This window comes from Hyaena hyaena, unplaced genomic scaffold (assembly GCF_003009895.1).
Source record: "Hyaena hyaena isolate Hyena2069 unplaced genomic scaffold, ASM300989v1 scaffold_230, whole genome shotgun sequence".
In the NCBI taxonomy this organism is placed as follows: domain Eukaryota; kingdom Metazoa; phylum Chordata; class Mammalia; order Carnivora; family Hyaenidae; genus Hyaena; species Hyaena hyaena.
In genome coordinates, this window is record NW_024080863.1 from 1222270 (window position 1) to 1241015 (window position 18746).

General features: G+C 44.9%; 1 protein-coding gene across 6 annotated transcripts in view; it reads left to right on the plus strand.

The window, feature by feature from the left end:
* PEBP4 (phosphatidylethanolamine binding protein 4) overlaps positions 1-18746 on the plus strand; it is a 213954-nt gene that overhangs the window by 102260 nt on the left and 92948 nt on the right. For 5 of the 6 annotated variants that reach the window (XM_039243734.1, XM_039243738.1, XM_039243735.1 and 2 more), the window contains one exon: positions 16394-16492. The exons of the other annotated variant lie outside the window; for it this stretch is intronic. In XM_039243734.1, coding sequence (XP_039099665.1) covers positions 16394-16492 — 99 coding nt within the window. The remainder of the gene's footprint in view (positions 1-16393; positions 16493-18746) is intronic. 6 annotated transcript variants of the gene reach the window in all.

Sequence of the window (18746 nt, forward strand, 5' to 3'; positions counted from 1 at the left end):
CGCTGTCCTCACAGCTCAGGAAGTGTCTCTGTGAGCATTTCTGAAGAGAAAGGCTGTCCCCCTGGATGCCAGCCTGAAATGTGAGTCTGTTCCTGGGGATGAAGGGCTTTAGGCTCAAGGGGCAACACCCGAACTGCATCCTGGCGGGACCATCAGCCCTGGTGAGGAACAGCTGTTACACTCAGCCTCCCCCAGGAAGAAGGCTCTTAACTAGATTTCCCATACAGAACTTTGTGGGGGAGGTTCAAACACAACCAGCCCACCATGGGCTAAATTTGTATTCCAACCAACATCATAATGAATAGTGGGAGCGGAGGGTGAGTTGTGTTTGTGACTTCAGCTTCTCGATTTGGTGCTTGAGCCCCTTAATCTTCAGGGCCTCAGGCACAAGAGACTCCAGCAGGTCAGGGGAGGCCGTCCTCTTTATGTGGAGGGCACACACTCTTCTCTGGGAGTGCACTAAGTAAGAGGAAAGAAGCCTGGGTTTTAGTCAGTGGCAGATTTGGTCAGGGACCTGGGAAACCAGACTTTAGGATGGTAGTTCTCACCCCTAACTCTCCATTAGTGTCACCTGGGAAACTTCCAAATTGACACCAATGCCTTGACCCCATTCCAGACCCCTTAGGTCAAGGTTACAGCCTCAGTAGCTTTGAAAAGCTCCCCTAGTGATTCTGGTATTTACTCAGATAGGAACTACTGCCTTGGAGAAGATGGCTCTCCACCCAGCTTGACCACGAAACTTAATCATATCAGGTGAGCTCCATCTCCCACTCAAGGACAAATGAGTGCTGTAGGCAACCAGCTGTGTGCATAACCCGATCCAAAAACAACAGAAATGCAATGCTGGTTACTCCCCAGTTTGCTGTAGTCTCCAGGTGGGCTTGGTGGCTGTCTGAGTCAAGGAGTCAAGGGCTGTTGTAAAATGTACTTGGGAGTTGTTTTACTCAGCTAGAGGCGTGCAGATGGAAGCGATGGTCATGAAGGAAGGCGTTTATACTCACAGATCCCTGGAGACAGGAGTCGTGGCACACCACACAGGGCCACATGGGAAAGCACCAGGGTCTGTCGGGAGGCAGAAGGAGTGAGGAGAAAGTGTGGGCGAGAATCTTTACTATAATTTTCATGAGGAAAAGAAAATAGGCAGGGGAGGATAATCAGGGTAGACAGGTTTAGGATTGGCTAGTTTGAATAGCGTCAGTGCTCTCTGGGGCATAGGCGCTGCCCCTAGTCATCTGGTCCCTGGCCCTGGGGTGCATAGGGAAAGGGCATAATGGCTCAGCTCGAGCAAGGAGGTGGTGGAGGGCATGAGCTCTGGCCTGACAGGCCTGCATTTGAAGAGCATGCTCTGAGGTGAGTGCTCGCTGTCCAGGAAGTGGCAGCCCTTCCAGGGTCAGCAAAGCTTCAGATGTCAAAGCATCAGAAAAGACATGAAGGGGGTGGGTGGCCTAGTCGGTTAAGCGTCTGACTTCAGCTCAGGTCATGATCTCATGGTCTGTGGGTTCGAGCCCCACGTCAGGCTTTGTGCTGGCAGCTAGCTCAGAGCCTGGAGCCTGCTTCAGATTCTGTGTCTCCTGCTCTCTCTGACCCTTCCCTGCTCACGCTATCTCTCTCTCTCTTTCTCTTTCTCTCTCAGAAATAAATTTTTAAAAAAAGAAAGAAAAGACATGAAGAACATAAGCACTATCTTCTCAGTACTTCTAGGACTCAAGACTAGCTACCCAAATCATGTCATGTTCTGTCCAAATACTTTTCATTTCTCCTCTCTGGGAAAGGCAGGCACACAAACTCCTTGAATGGCAAGAGGGAGGGGGAGGGGCTCCAGAGTCAAGGGTGCAGCCCCCCCCCCCCCACATCAGCCCCTTACCTCGGGGAATCTGCACTACAGAGAGTGTGGCTCATTGGCCTACTTTGGGAATGGCTACTCTTCAGCCATGTGACCCGTCCCTCACACCATCAGCTGTCACTATGCCCACTTGGATCCACCCTGCCCCCACCACCTGCAAGCATTGCATCTCTAAGTTCCATGTCTGACCCTGTCACCCCACAGTCACATTTACATATGTGACCTTGCCGTCTGCCTTATCATCTCTGCTGGCTGCCTGTGCTGCCCTCCAGGCCTCAGCCCTCAGCCTTGGGGACTCTGGGATCCAGACACAGAAAAAATTGGTGCACCCTTCCACATCTCTGTAGCTTTTGTGCATGCTGTTTCTTTTGCCTGGTGTGGCTTTGCTCCTGGACAAACTTCAATTCACCAGGAGACTGCTGAGGGGCAGCATCCTCTGTGAGGCTATCTTTGGTCATCCCAGGCAGAGTTAGTCACCTCAGGTTGGCTTTCGCATGCTAGAGTATGCCTGGTTAGAGCACAAGGGTACTTACATTATTTGTACATGTGTCCAGTGCCCCAGGAGACCACTGTTTCCTCGGAGGCAGAGGCTATATCTCTTTCATCTCTTATCCTCGGCCCTTCTCATATTGCTTAGTACATGGTAAGGGCTCAGTCAGTGCTTGCCAAATGAATGAATGAACAAGTGAACAATTGAACCACCTGAGCCTGCTACAATATTTGTTTCATGTATTCATTCAAAAATATTTATTGAGTGTCTTCTACGTACTACACGCCATAATCTATGGGGGATATAATTGAGCAGAAACAGACACCATCCCTGCTTCCAAGGAGGTTATAATCCTGCAGGAGACAGAGATATTAATCAAAATGTATGCTGATGAATGGATTATTGACTGTAAACTGAAGAGTGTCTGAGGGAAAGAAAGGTGAGCATGTTTAATAATGAATCTTAACATGGAACAAGGGGAGGTAGACTTTTCTCTAGAGAAGTCACACTTAACTGAGCTCTGAAGTACAAATAGGAGTTCACTAGAGGGTGGGCTGGGAGTGAAGAAGCATTTCAGACACAAGAAGAACATATACAAAGGCGGTGAGTGGGAGGGAGCAGCGCAGACCCCAGAAATAAGAAGGCCCATGAGAACAGAGTGGAGTGGAAGGGGGTGTGTGCACAAAATGACAAGGAGCAGTGGGCAGGGGTCAGATTATTCAAGGCCTTGTGAACACATTAAGGATGCATGGAAAGCCAGTGAAGGATTTTAAGCACCAGGATTGCATGATCTTCCTTGTGTTTTGAAATGATATTCTGGATCCAGATAGAAAATTGATTAGGGAGGCAAAGTGAATATGAAGAAACCAGTTAGGAGGCTATTACGTAGACAAGAAGAAAGATGATGGCAGCCTGGGCTGATGGGTGGTGGTAGAGAGGAGGGGAAATGGTTGGAGTTGAGAGATGTTTGGGAGGCAGCATTGACAAGACCGCTGGCGGATTGAAAGCTGACTCCCGGGCTTCTGGTTTGCAATAGCAGAAGGGGGTGCATTCACTCATACAAACAGAAAACTCTGGAACACCAGCAATTTTGTTGGGTGTGATTAGCATGAGGTGCTTTGAAGCAGCCATAGGGAGAGAAGTGGGTCATGGGGTATAGGGTCTGGAGTTCGGAGGAGAGCTGGGGGTCGGAGGATAAATGTGGCTGTGGTTTGAAACTCCTGTGAAGGAAGTAAGAGTGACAGAGAGCCCAGGATCCAGCCATGAGGAAAACAGGTGGCATTCACAGAAGGCATTTCAGTTAGGAAGATGTAGCCTGCCTTGTGATATGCAGCTGAGGGGGCACTATGATGAGGTTTGGAAAATGCCCATTGGATTTGGTGACACTAGCAAGGGCTATAGCAGAGTGGGTTAAAGAGTAAATGGGAAGTCCCAGTGATGAAAGTACAGCACAGGCAATACAATAGTGTTATAGTAACCCTGTAATGGTGACAAAGGGTGACCGCACTCACAGTGGTGAGTACGAGTCATGCATAAAACTGTTGAGTCATTTTGTTGTACATGTGGAACTAATAGAGAGTTGTATGTCAGCTGTACTTCAATCATTTTTTTTTAGAAAGAGTAAGTGGGAAGTAAGGAAGAGGACATGGTATGTGCTAACAGCTCTCCTGTGGGGTTTGCCTATGAAGTGGAGAGGAGGCTAGCACAGGGAAATAGCCAATGTACTAGGAGAAGGGACAGCCGCCAGTGGTCAGGATGCCCCTCAAGGTCAAAGATTAGTCCTGGTGGACATAGTTGAAGAAGCAGGCTGAACAGAGAGGAGTTTGTGGCCAGAATTAGTACATTTTGGAGATGGAGCAGCTTCAGATGATGAGTTTCAAGGTGTGACTATTGACGGTTGGGACAGAGAAAGAGAAGATTGCCTGAGATGTGGAGGTGTGGGAACCAGAGTGGCCGTGGCACTGGATGGGTTTTCCGCGGGTTTGCTCAAGTCCCAGGGAGGACAGCAGGATGTAGGGAAGAAAAGAAGACCGTGAGCAGGTGCCAGTGTCTTTGATGAAGAAGCAACCGTGAGATCATAGGTGACAGCAAACAGGACAGAAAGAGAATGTATGTATGGTTGAATGGCCTGAGCCACAAAGGATGTGACAACAGGAAGCAATGACATCTCCTAGTCTCCTGACCCTGGGATTTGTGGGGCCATGAGAGAACACACACCAGCTCTGAGAATGCTGAGGGGAAGGGGCCCTTCAGGTGAGATCCTTGCAAAGGCAAGGGAGTAGAGCAATTTATGGAGAGGCAGAGGACAGAGGGGAGATGCGTGTCACTCAGTGGCATTTCTGCTGGGCAGAGTAGAAGTGTCTGGAGGTGGAGGAGGAGTCAGGACTGGCTCTGAGGCAAAGAAGGAAAGAGGATTTAGGGCATGATGGTGTGGTAGAGGACCAATGGCTTGGAAAGAGTCAGTGAGAGAGGCTTTGGCTGAAAAAAAAATCAGGATGGGAGGCACGGTAAATTGGGGCTCAACAGTCTCTCTGAGGGCCAGTGAGGCAGTGGACAGAAGACTTGGCTCACTAGGCCTGGGGGAGGGTCAGTGTCAGTGGGTGTTTTCTGCTCACGTGGATTGAGGGTGACTATCCATAAGGCTGACTTTTCCCTGCTGGAATAATCAATGTCACCGTGAGCTGCAGTAAGTAGACAACCCCATGTACAGATGATAGTTGAGGGTGGAAGCCAGAGGTTCAAGGATGAGGCATATCTAGCTTTGTCACCTGTTCAGAGTAGAGTTCAAAGTCAATAGCCTCTTTTTCTCACTTTCCTCCCTTCTTTTCCACTCTCTCCACTGCTCCCATTTCCCCAACCCCCAGTTGGGACACACCTATTAAAATTCCTTCTGGAATAAGAAGAAGGATTACAAAGGGACAAGGCTTTATACAGACATTTCACCAAATATATATGAATAGTCAGTAAGGACATGAAAAGATGCTCAACGTCACTGTTCATTAGGGAAATGTAAATTAAAAACATGATCACATGCCATTTTACACCTGCTAGAATGGCCACAATCTAAAAGACAGACAGTAACAAGCCTTGGTGAGAATGTGGAACTCTCATACACTGTTGGTGGGGTTGCAAAGTGGTGTTTACAATATGACCTAGCGATTCTTCAGCTATTTTCCCAAGAAGATTGAAAAAACACATCCACACAAAGACTTGTAGCAAATGTCCATAGCAGCAGGCTTCATAATAGCCACAAAGTAGAAACAACCCAAATGCCCATTAACTGGATACATGAAATGCATGTTAATATCCACATGATGGAATACTATTTGGCAATAAAAAGGGATAAAGCAGTGATACATGTGACAACATGGTTGAACCTCAGAAACATTATGCTGAGTGAAAGCCAGGCACAAAAGACTCCATATTGTATGATTCCATTTTTATGAAATGTTCAGAAAAGGCAAAAAGGAGATTCTAGAGACAGAGAGTAGATTAGTGGTTGCCTAGAGCTGGTTGGAGAGAACAGGGAGTAACTGCAAATGGCACAAGGTTTCTTTTTGGGGTGATAAAAATGTTCTAAATTTAAATTGTGCTGATAGTTGCACAGCTCTGTTAATTTACTAGAAATTTTTAAAATGTATGCCTAAAAGAAGTGAAGTTTGTAGTATAAAAATTATACTTCAAAATAGCTGCTTTAAAAAATTTACCTACACAAGGGCACCCATTTGGCTCAGTCAGTTGTGTCCAGCTTCAACTCAGATCATGCATGATTTCACAGTTTGTGAGCTTGAGCCCTGCGTGAAGATGGCTGCTGTCGGCACAGAGCCTCTGTCCCGCTTCTCTCTGCTCTTCCCCTACTCGTGCATGCACTCTCTCAAAAATAAATAAAACTTAAACAAAAATTACCTGGACAAGTACAGATATAACTCTGCCTCTGTATTGTCACCATCACCTGGAGGCACTGTGATTTGTTAATGTAGCTTCCCAGTCCTTATTCACGCCCTGTGCCATGGAGCCCACGGCCCCAGTCCATTGATTGCCCTTGACCTAACTGCCCCCCCCCACACACACACACACAGGGAGTGAGGATTCCTGAGCTCTCCCTGTGGCAAAGAGACAAAGCCATCTCTCTTTACCTCTCAGCCAGTGAGAGAGAGACTAGAGGTTGACATCTCCAAGATAGTACTCTGTGATTACTATACATTTCACTTTATTTTACAATTTTAGATTATTTTTAGCAGGTTATACAGTTGGCTGTTGAAAGATACAAGTTTGAATTGAGCAGGTCTGCTAAACCACAGATGATTTTCAGTAAGTAAAGTACTTACTGTACTGCACGTGTGTTTTCTCTCATGATTGTCTTCATTCCATTTTTTCTTTAGTTTGTTGTAAGAATACAGTATGTAATACATATAACATACAAGATATGTGTCCACCAACTGTTTACAGTAGTGGCAAGGCTTCTAGTCAACAGTAGGCTGTTAAGTTGGGGGGCACTCAGAAGTCATACATGGATTTTCAACTGCTCAGGGGTCACCACCCCAACCCCATGTTGTTCAGAGGTCAGCCATATGTTCATATGGATCAAACCTTGAAATGCTAGAACTGGCATGTACAAAAGACCTCCATCCCATCTCTCCATCTCATCTGCCCCATTACCATCACCACTCGCATCCTCTATTAGTTTTTTTGTTCTTTTNACTCGCATCCTCTATTAGTTTTTTTGTTCTTTTCTTTTTTTTTTTTTTTTTCTTTTTAAGTATCCTGAGCCTGGATGGCTCAGTTACTTGAGCGTCCAACTCTTGATTTCAGCTCAGGTCATGGGATCGAGCCCCACCTCAGGCTCCGCATTCAACCTGCTTAGGATTCTCTCTCTTCCTCTCTTTCCTGTCCCTTTGCCCACTATGCTCTCTCTCTCGAATTAAAAATAGATAAATAATAAAATAACATATACTTCCAGAGCGTGTTTATGTAAATACAAGCCACTGTGAAGAAATATCTTATTTTCTCTTTCTTCTATGTAAGTGAGCTCCTAGATACACTGCTCTGCATCTTGCTTTTTTCACTTAATTTATCTCGGAGGGCTCTTCATATCAGATCTTAGAGAGCTTCATTGTTTTTTACAGCCATGAAGCATTCCATTGTGAGTATGTGTCGGTGTTTATTAGCCAATCCCCCACTGATGGACACTTGAGTTATTTCCCACTTTTGCTATTACTATGCAGCTCTGTCTGGAGCTGAAATGAATACCTTACATACAAGTCATTTCATAAATGTGCAGATATCTTTAGAGGGAAAAAATCATAGAAATGGAATTGATGAGTCTAAAGGTAAATTGCCCCCCTTTGCTTCCCCACAGCAATGCAGGAGGCTTCCCCACAGCCTCGCCAGCAGAGCATACTATCAAACTCTGAGATTTGCAGAATGTTTGACACGGATTTTGATTCCATCCTGCTTTCTTCAAGCAGAATTTCTTTCTTTCTTTCTTTTTTAATTTTATTCTATTGTGGAAAGAACAGGAGATCTACCCTTTACCAGATTTTAAAGTGTACAATACAGCATTGTTAACTACAGACACAGTGTTGTTCAGAGCAGATCTCTAGAACTTATTATCTTGCAAACTCAAACTCTGTACCCATTGAACAGCGACTCCCCATTTCTCCCTCCCCTGGACTCTGGCAACCACCGTTCTGCTCTACTTATATGAGTTTGACTATTTTAGATACCTCATATAAATTGAATCATACGGTATTTGTCCTTCTGTGACTGGCTTATTTCACTTAGCATAATGTCCACATGGTTCATTCCTTTTGTTACAAATGACAGGAACTCCTTTTTTAAGGCTGAGTAATACTCCATTATATGTATTCACTACATTGTCTCTAGCTATTCATCTGCCAATAGACATGTAGGATGTTTTTTCGTACATCTTGGTTGGGACCAACATGGGAGTGCAGACATCTCTTTGAGGCTCTGAGTTCAATTCTTTTGGATAAATGACCCCAAGTAGGACTGTTGGCTCATTTAAGCAGGATTTGTTTCACATGATATCTAGACACCTCAGAATCCACTGAATGTATGTGAGGATCTGAAGGTGAGTAGATCATCGGTTAGTTCCCTCCTTTTCTTGGAATAAGCCAGAGAGGAGAAAGACTTAGCTAAGATCCCGAGTCCACAGTGCAGCAAGCAGGTCTGTGTGATACCCTCAATGAATTTCAATTCAATTTCAAAACAAATTTCAAAGCACTTTCATCACAGGCAAGAAGACATGTGGCAAGTACAACCGTCTCTGGAGACAAATCCATTGTTGAAAGTATTGACTGCACATTCTTCTCTTTAGGCCGCACCTAGAGGTTGGACCACCATGGCCAGGCGTTAACATCCTGTGCCAGGAGACTGGTTCGTCTCTGTCACTCCACCTTACACCAGCCTGTGGGCTCCAAGGACCGGCAGAGAACAAGCGGGGGCCAAATCAGACTTCGAAGGAGTCTAGCTATGAGCCAGGCTCTTGAATAGCGTGCTTCCCATTTATCTGCTAAACCTTACCCCACCTCTGCTAATTATCTGCTGGGGAGCTTCTGGTGGCAATTGAGGTCTTTTTTTTAAAATTTTTAACGTTTATTTATTTTTGAGAGAGAGAAAGAGGCAGAGTGAGGACAGGGGAGGGCCAGAGAGAGAGGGAGACACAGAATCCGAAGCAGGCTCCAGGCTCTGAGCTATCAGCACAGGGGCTTGAACTCTCGAGTCCTGAGGTCATGACCTGAGCCGAAGTCGGGTGCTTAACCGACTGAACCACCCAGGCGCCCCGGCAATTGGGGTCTTTGATCAGCATGGGGGTTTTGACCTGCTCCGTTTCCCACTTGGGCCGGATCACCCCTCCTTAGGCAACCTGGTGGTCCCAGCTCCCAGGAGGCCATCGTATTGATGCCCAACTTAGTGCAGACACCTGACTGGCATAGCGCACTACAGCCCAGAACTCCTGGGCTCAGGCGATCCTCCACCCTTGGTCTCCTGAGTAGCTGGGACTCCAAGCCCACGCCATGGCACCTGGCGCAACTGGGGTCTTTGAAAGGGCTGAAAACCATCTCCCTGACTGCAGAGAGAGAAGGTGTCAGACCATGACCACAGAAGCCCTCTCTTCCCTGATGAGTCTTAGAAGAGGTCTGCTATGGGGTTGCTTAGCAGAGAGGGGATCTAGGGTAAAACCTCAGGATGTAACCACCTCAGAGAGAACTCTGCAGCAGGGATTCACCCACAAAGACTGGTCTCCTGGTTCACCACAAAGAAGCAGACACCAGTGTGGGAGAGCTGCAGGTGGTGGTCAGGAGGGGTGATGGTAAGGGGAGAGGGAAGGAAAAGTAGCCTGCCGTAGAGAAGAATTCCTCTGGGCATTGTTTGACCAGGAGAAAAATAGGGCTTGGGGATGATTTTTAAAGTACAAATCATTTTTCTTTTTTCTATGTGTAAAAACAATGCATTTTATTGCACAAACTTTGGAAAGTGAAGGAAAGCACAAAGAAGAATATAGTTCATAATTATCCTATCACTCAGAGATAGTCAACGTTTCAGTTCCGGTTTTCTTGGTTCTCTTTCCATGGAGGCATATATATGTGTAGTATAAGTGTTTTTGTTTACCAAAAACAATGAAATCATATGTTTTTCATACAATTTTGTAACCTATCCACTATTTCCACAGACTCTGGGAATAAATATGAAAAATATGTATGTCCATTTTATAGGCAAAATGGGATTTTAAAATAATTTGCATATCTTTGATTACTTATGAAATTGAGTATAGTTTTGTTGATCATTTGTATTTCTTATTTTATGAATTGCCTATTCATGTTGCTCATCTGTTTTTCTATTGGGTCATCATTCTTTTTCTTATTGATTTAAAAAGTACTTTACATATTAAGGATATTAACCCTTTATCATAGATCTTGTAAATACTTTCCGCCAGCATTGTCTTTGAATTTTATTTTGCTTCCTTTTTTTTTTTTGGTCATATAAAAGTTTCAAAATTATATCTAGTTAAATATATCAATCTTTTCCTTCATGCCATTTACTGTTAACAGTTTGCTGTGTACTTTTCCAGACATTTTCTATGCATATGCAAATATATCTATAAATATATATATATATAGTTAGATATATAAAGTTTTCCTGCACATTTTACATGATATCATTCACACTATTCTGCAGCTTATTTCACTTACTAGTATATTTTAGATATTTTTCCATATTAAAATATAAGGATCTAATTCTAACAGAGTATTCCATTATATGAATTTTCTAAATTTCATTAAATCAGTTTTTAAAGATTTTTTTTTTCATTTTCACATTTGAATCTGGAAATGCTTTGGCATATGAGAGAATTAGAGACTGGAGTTTATTCCACATGGTGACCAGCTGTCTCAGTAGCACTTATAAAATAATCTATCCTTTCTCCACTTGTTTGATAACTTCATCATATATTAAATATCATATATTTAATTAAAGATTGATCACCTATTAGATACACATATATTAAGAACATGGGTTTCTCTCTAGATTTTCTGTTTTGCTTCCTCTGCTTCTTTGTTCCTTAATTAACACCACATTGTTTGAACTATTGTAGCTTTATAATATATTTTAATATCTACACAATCAATACCACATCCATGTTTTTCAATATTGCTTTGGCTAATTTTTTTTCTTTTATTCTGAACTTTAGAATTATTCCATGAAGTTCCCAAAACATCTATCTAGGATTTTGATTGGAATTGTGTTAAATTAGCTAATTAATTGAAGGATATTGACACATTGGCAAATGATCATTCTTTTTTTTCTTTTTTCTTTCTTACTTTCCTTTTTTTTTTTTTTGAGAGAGAGAGAGAGGGAATACAGCACATGTGCAGGAGGTGGAGGGGCAGAAGGAGAAGGAGAGAGAGAATCCCAAGCAGGCTCCATGCCCCGCACAGAGCCCAATGTGGGGCTCGATCTCATGACCATGAGATCATGACCTGAGCTGAAATCAAGAGTCAGAAAATCAAGAGTCAGACGCACAACCAACTGAACCACCCATGCACCCCCTACAAATGATTATTTTAATTTACAAGCATAGCATGTCTCCATATCTATTCAAGTTTTTTTTATGCATATCAGTAGTGTTTTGGTTTCTTTGTCTAAGTCTTGGATTTTTCATCAAGTTTATTCCTAGATATTTTATAGTCTATTACAATTGTAAATGGCATTTTAAAAGTATATTTTCTGATCGTTATTAATAAGTACTGATTGTGTGTGCATTTCATAACGAGTCACTCCTGAATATTAGCCTAATTGTTTCCAGCTAATTCTTTTGGATTTCTCATGTAAGCAGGCACTTGCAAAAAAAAAAAAAAAAATTAAAAGACAGAAAGAGAATAAATGTTTTTATTTCTTTTACAGTATTTACACTTTGTTTTGTTTTATATAATTATTGCTTTGGCTAGAACCTATTCTTGGGAGTATCAGTTATACAGCTTTTCCTTCTGGAATTCCATTGGAATCACGCACACACACACACACACACACACACACACACACGGGCTTTTTGGGATATGATCCTACTTTCCCCCTAATATTTTCATCTGATTATCCTTTTCTTCTGAGTTCTTAGAATTTCCTTGGACTTTATCTTCAAATTCTCTAATTTAATTTTCTATAGCATCTAATATGTGCTTCAGTGACTCTTTTGGATTTTAGCATTCAACAGTGTTTTTATCTCTGACCTACTCTCTGGCAAATTGCAGTGATCCCCCGATAGTCAGAGCACACACTGCTTGTGTTCCTCTCCCTGGATGGCTCTGTTATATTGATCCCACCCCACTCCTTCAACAGCCCCACCCCTCAGGGTCCCCGGTTCCGTCCTACCCATTCTTCTATTCTCACTGTACCCGTTCTCCCTGATAATCTTGTCCATCCTCATGCGCACTACTCACATGCTTAGTCTTGAGAGAGCTCCAGCCTCAGAGCTCCATGTCAGGTTTTAACACCAAGCTCACTGTCTCCCAAATTTGTTACTCCTAATATTCATGGCACCATCATCAGCTAGTTGCCCACGGTAGAGTGTCAGGGTCATCCTGGACACCTCCCTCTCCTCTATCTGCCCTAAAGTCACTTCACACTGTTGATGGGACAATGCAAATGCCACTTTCTATATTACTATCACTTGCATTTTTAAGCTCTTACAGTCTGTCCTCAGCGTACCCCAATTGTCTTTTTTTCTCTGTCTCTATTAGTTTTTTACTTAGTGTTACCATGTGCCTTCCCAAAGCACACATTTAATCATGTCATCTATTCAAACAGTTTCAGTGGGTCCCGTTGCAAAACAAAATCTAAACGACCTAGGACATGTAAGGCTCTTTATTTTGTCCCAGTAACTTTTCCGCTTTGTCACCTACCCTTCCTTTCCAGATGTCCTATGTTCCAGCACACCAAGTTCTTGCCATTCCCCAAACATCCTCATGCCTTTGCACAGACACTTCCCTTTGTCTACAGAGTTGTTTTCCTGACACTTTACCTGTTCATTCTTCAAGATCAAGTTCAAAAGACACCTTGGGGCACCTGGGTGGCTCAATCGGTTAAGCGTCCGACTCTTGATTTGGGCTCAGGTCACGATCTCCTGGTTTGTGAGTTCAAGCCCCACATCAGGCTCCCTGCCTGTCATGCAGAGCCTGCTGGGGATTCTCTCTCTCGCCCTCTCTCTCTGCCTCTCTCCCCCTCTAAGTAATAAATAAATAAAAACGTTTTTTAAAAAGACAACTCTGTGAAGGCCACCTGGACTTCTGAGATAGAGAGGTTTAGGCTCCCTCCTCTGTGCTCCCTTAGTAATTGGTAAATGTTCCTCTACTCAAGCACTAGCATGCTGTTTTACAGCTGTGTCTATGCCTGTCTCTCCCTTCAGATCAAGAGGAGCTCCAGCTCTTCTTTATTTACCTTACTCACATTTGACTCTCCCACTCCCTTCTCATCCAGAGTACTGACCAGTCCGAGTCCAAATCCAAGTGAAATCCACCCACCACTTATTTCTCAACTTCACTTGAACAGTTAAAAGCACACAGACATAGAATGTAATATTGGCCTAGTAACCTTACTATAAACCTATGGTATAGTCAGTTTCTCACTTTCCAAAATGGCTATTTCACACCATCTTCTTCGTCCCCAAACCTCCTATAATCCCTGTACCCCTTGCCTCTAATTTGCTGAGAAAATAGAAGCAATCAGAAGACAATTTTCCCATTCCTCACCGTCACATTTTCCAATTCCCTGGCATCTGAACCTGTATCCCCTGAGTCTACCAGAGGCCGGTCCCTCCACTCTTGCTCTAGATCCTGTTCCCACCCACCTTTCCAGAGTCTTGGCTCTTGCAGTGATCCCCCTTTTCCTCTCTGTCATCTAGATCTCCCTTTCTTCTAGATCATTTCCACTGGCCTGCAGACATGCCTGATGGTCATCTGTCTGCTAAAAAAAAATAACGAAAAACAATTTTTAAAAAATCTCTTGACTCTTCCTTCCCATCTACGAATAGTCACTCCGTGTCTCAGCCGACCTTCACACTAATATTTCTTTTATTGTCTTTACTATTGCCAATTCCTCATCTCCTGTCTCATCTCCACCTATTCCAGGCAAACCTCAGTCCTTTCCTACTCCACCGAAACTGTCTTGACAAGTGAGTAGTGTTCCCAGGTTGTCCAATCACATTGTCACATTCGTGTCCTCATCTTGCCCTCTGTTCAGCAGCTTTGGACACAGGTGCCCGCCTCCTCCTTTGGGAAACACTTTCTGGCTCAGCTTTCATGATCCCTGCTCTTCAGGTGTGCCCCCACCTCCCTGGCTTCACAGTCTCCTTGGCTAGATTTTTTTCTTTTCTAAACATTAGCTGTTCTAGAATCCAGTCTGGAGACTTCTTTTCTGCTCCACGTCTAACCTATCCATGAAGAATCTCATTATTCTATGAGTTTAAGGACCACCTATATGTCAGTGACTCCAAAACTTATAGACCTACTCCTGATCTCTCCTCCAGAATCCAGACTCTGACTTATACACTTGATTATCTTTTTAGAAGCATTTCCAATCTCCTTGCCAAGTCTTCTATGTCACTAAATGGCACCATTCACCCAGTTGCTCAAGCCAAAAACTCAGGAGACACCCTCAAAGTCTCTTCCCCCACCCTCTACGGCTCCCCTGCCCCATCCATCCTCAGATTTCATCGATTCTACCTAAAAACACTTCCCTAATCCAACTACTTGTTTCTCTCTCTGTTGCTACCATTCTAGGCCAATATACCGCCATCCTTCACTTTATTAAGACAACAGCCTCCTAACTGGCCTCCTGGCTTCCTCTCTTACCTCCTGCTTGCCATTCATTCTTCACCCAGCCACCCAAACAGTCTTTGAAAAACATAAATCAAGGGCACCTGAGAGGCTCAATCAAGTGTCTGACTTCAGCTCAGGTCATGATCTTGGAGGGCTTGTGAGTTTGAGCCCAGCATCTGGCTCTGTACTGACAACTCCGAGCCTGGAGCCTGCTTTGGATTCTGTGTCTCCCTTACCTCCCTTACCTGGCTCATGCTCTGTCTGTCTCTCACTCTCTCAAAAATAAATAAACATTTAAAAAAATTCTATAAAGAAAGAAAAACGTAAATCAGAGTGTATCACTCTCCTGGCTAAAAACCCTTCATTGGTTCTGCATTACACTTAGAATAAAACCCTGCTCCCCACCCTACCAAGGCCTGCCAAGCCTTCTGTGGCCTGGCTCCCAGCCACCTCTCCAAACCTGCCTTGTCCATTCTCCCCCTGGCTTGCTCCTAACTGCATGATTTTTCTTATTTTTTTTAATGTTTATTTTTGAGTGAGACAGAGACAGAGCATGAGTGGGGGAGGCACAGAGAGAGAGGGAGACACAGAATCAGAAGCAGGCTCCAGGTTCTGCATTGTCAGCACAGAACCCAATGTGGGGCTTGAACTCACGGACCGTGAGATCACGACCCGAGCCGAAGTCAGATGCTCAACCAACTGAGCCATCCAGGTGCCCACCCACATGGTATTCTTTCTATTCCTCAAACTCTTGCTTATTCCTATCTGAAGGCCTTTGTAGCAGCTATTTACTCTTCTTGGAACACATGCTCCCTCTCATCCCACCCTAGTTTATTTTAATCATAGTACTAATCACAATCGGACATTTCCTTGTGAGTTTGGTTTGGTTTTTGAGTTTAAAAAAAAAAATCTGTGTCACTTACCTAGAATAAAAGCTTCCTGAAAGCATGGCTTACGCTATTTTATTCTCTGTTGGATGCCTAGCCTCTAGAATGTTTTCCAGCACATAGTAGGTGTTCAGAAATTGCTTGTTGAAGGGATGAATGATTCCTAGTATTCCTTGCAATGGGTACAGTTCCTGACACAGACTAAGTTCTCCTGTGTTTGCTGAATTAATGGATAAGTTGCTCCAACTATACTGTGAACTTCTCAAGAACAGAAGTCCTGTTTTAAATTTCTTTGTTTCCAGGGGCGCCTGGGTGGCTCAATCAGTTAAGTGTCTGACTCTGGCTCAGGTCATGATCTCGCGGTCCGTAAGTTCAAGCCCCATGTAGGCTCTGTGCTCACAGCTCAGAGCCTGGAGCTGCTTCAGATTTCGTGTCTCCCTGTCTCTCTGTCCCTTTCCTGCTCGTACTCTGTCTCTCTCTCTCTCTCAAAAATAAATAAACATTAAAAAAAATTTTAATTTCTTTGTTTCGATCACAGGACCTAGTATGATGCTAGGGACTTCTGGATGCTTTGTAAATATGCTTGTTTGATTTATTCTTCTTCATAAAGGGAAGGCTAAGCTTTCAACTCTCTACTTAATAGACTTCATTTCTCTGAGAGTAAACATGTGATACAAGAGGAATGTCATGAGAATGAGGATGGACTGGGTAGGAAGCTGTAGCGGTTGGTCAGCCACTCTTGGCTGTAATAGAGATAAAAGGAGAGCCTGCACCTTACAGCTTTCCTATCGGAATTCTAGTCACGGTGCTGCATTTCTTCTTGACACATGTGTTACAGGGCGCAACCTACATCCTGGTGATGGTGGACCCGGATGCCCCTAGCAGGTCTTCACCCAAAGCTCAATTCTGGAGACATTGGCTGGTAACAAACATCAAGGTAAGCCGGCCAGAAGGCTCTTTTGGATTCATTTGGGCTCATAGCTGGAAGATTACCATTCTGTGCAGTTCTCAGCTCTCATTCAGGAGGGCTGCGGACTCAGGTTGCCCCCCTACGCTCAGCTGTCACAGCCCCTTCCAGGTTTTCAGACACTGTTGAAAAATGTCCAGGATCAGTGGTGCACAGGTAAACCGGGTGGGGACAGCCCCAACTTGTAGTGTTTGCTGATTTCTAGAGTGTAAATGCTTCCACCATGTCGTTTCAAGTTATTGATGATTTAATGGTTAACTCAAATTTTCTGAAAATTTAGTGGTTGATTCCAGCGCACCACCACAGGGGGCCTGGACTGGGAGGCACGGGGCGATTCTGTGTGGTCTGGGTGGCCGAGCCGGCCAGGGAGAGCCTTGCAGGAGCTCCTCCTCCTCATGAGCTGAGGGCCAGTTTCCTCTTCTTTGTACAGAAGCAAGTGGCCTCCCCTCGTCTGTGTCCCAAGGCCATCACATAATAGGGAAGGAGTCTGGCTCATCCTCTCTGGAGCAGGTCTGAGGAACACAGATCTGGACAGGTGGTAACGGGCATTATGGGGGTGGGGGGAGGGACAAAAGCTGTATTCCCAAACAAGTTTTGGAGACTCCAGGCTACACTGTATTAATCCCATTCCTCACTGGCTGGGTTTTTTGGTGCTTTTAATATTCTAATGTGCACTATATAATCTGCATTTATTTTCCAACCTCATTTGCCTAGTGAATCTTTTGTTCGTGAGTGCCTGGCTGTACACTGTGGGAAAATCCACGCTAACTCTAGCCATTCGTGCATCTGTGCCTAGAGAGTTCACAGATGGCCTTTGCATAGTCATCAAGTCGTAGGATAGTGGGAACCCAGGGGCGCATGGGGGGCTCAGTCCATTAAGCATCCGATTCTTGGTTTTGGCTCAGGCCAAGATCTCGCAATTTGTGAGTTCAAGCCCCACGTCGATCTCTGTGCCGGCAGCACAGAGTCTGCTTGTGAGTCTCTCTCTCTCTCTCTCTCTCTCTGTCTCTCTCTGCCCCTCCCTCACTTGCTCTCTCTGTTTCTCTCTCTAAAAATAAATAAAAATAAAATTAAAAAAAAAAGATAGTGGGAACCCAGAACTAAAAGACTTAAGTCTGGATCTAGGTTTGACCAGTTCCCAAATCCACCATCTCTGTGAAGTCACTCAGAGTCCCTCTGGGCACTTCATCTTTATCTGTAAGGTAGGAACCATGTTCCCTCCTCTATGTGGTTGTGGCAACAATCCAATGAGAGCATCCTGAGAGCACTTTGGAAAACAGAGAGTACTACAAATGTAAGGAGTTCGTGTTTTTCCTTCCCCCGCTGTGGGGCAGAGAAAGGGGTATCTGTGAACTAGCCATTGATTCTCCTGAGCAAGCCAGGTCCTCTCACAGCCCCTAGAATGGGAGAGGAAGCTATCCTGTCAACCCAGTGACCACAGGCCTCTCACTGGGTGCTTAGGTCAACAGCCCATCCTCAGAGGCGGTCCTGGCAACACCCAGCCTTGAAGGGGCCCCCTCGAGGGAGGCTTCCAGCAGCGGTTTCTTGGACAGTGCCTGAGCCAGGCTCCTGAGGGAAAGCAGGGGCATTGCTTCAACACACTTCCCCTGGGCAAGCACCCCTCAGCCTGGTCAAGAGCCTTGGAAACACCGCAAACATGCAAAGGGGCAGAGCTGGGGGACTTTCATGCCCTCAAGGCAGGGAGAGGAGCTGAGGGCACAAAAGGGAAAAACACTGGATCCCACCCCAATCTGGAGCATGGCCATTTTCCATACTTGGGATTCCCAGGCAGTTATAAGGGGGAGAAACTCTCAAGAAAGGAGTACTTCTCTGGACATGACGCGTGTAGTGAAGCTTTTCACGCACCAGGCTGTCCATAAGAGGGTCCTTCTGGGCAGTTCCGAGGCAGATTTCAGAAGCTGTGGATGGGCACCTTGGGTCCATAGGACTGCCTCTCTTCCAAGCCTGAAGCCCCCCCCCCCCCCGCCCATGCCCTCACCCCACGATGCCCTCTGGACAGTTCTCTCACAGAAGCCTTGTGGGGCAGACATAGGTTCTCAGCAGCACAGCTGAGAAGCAGAGCAAGTGGCAGGTGGCAGCTGTCCGGCAAGACTGCTAAGCCGCAGAGCTTATCAGGGCCACCTGCCCGGGTGTGGCCCCCAGCCTCCTCTCTCAGACCGGAGGAGGCTTGGGTTTCAGGCACATTGTCACCCACTTTCCCTGA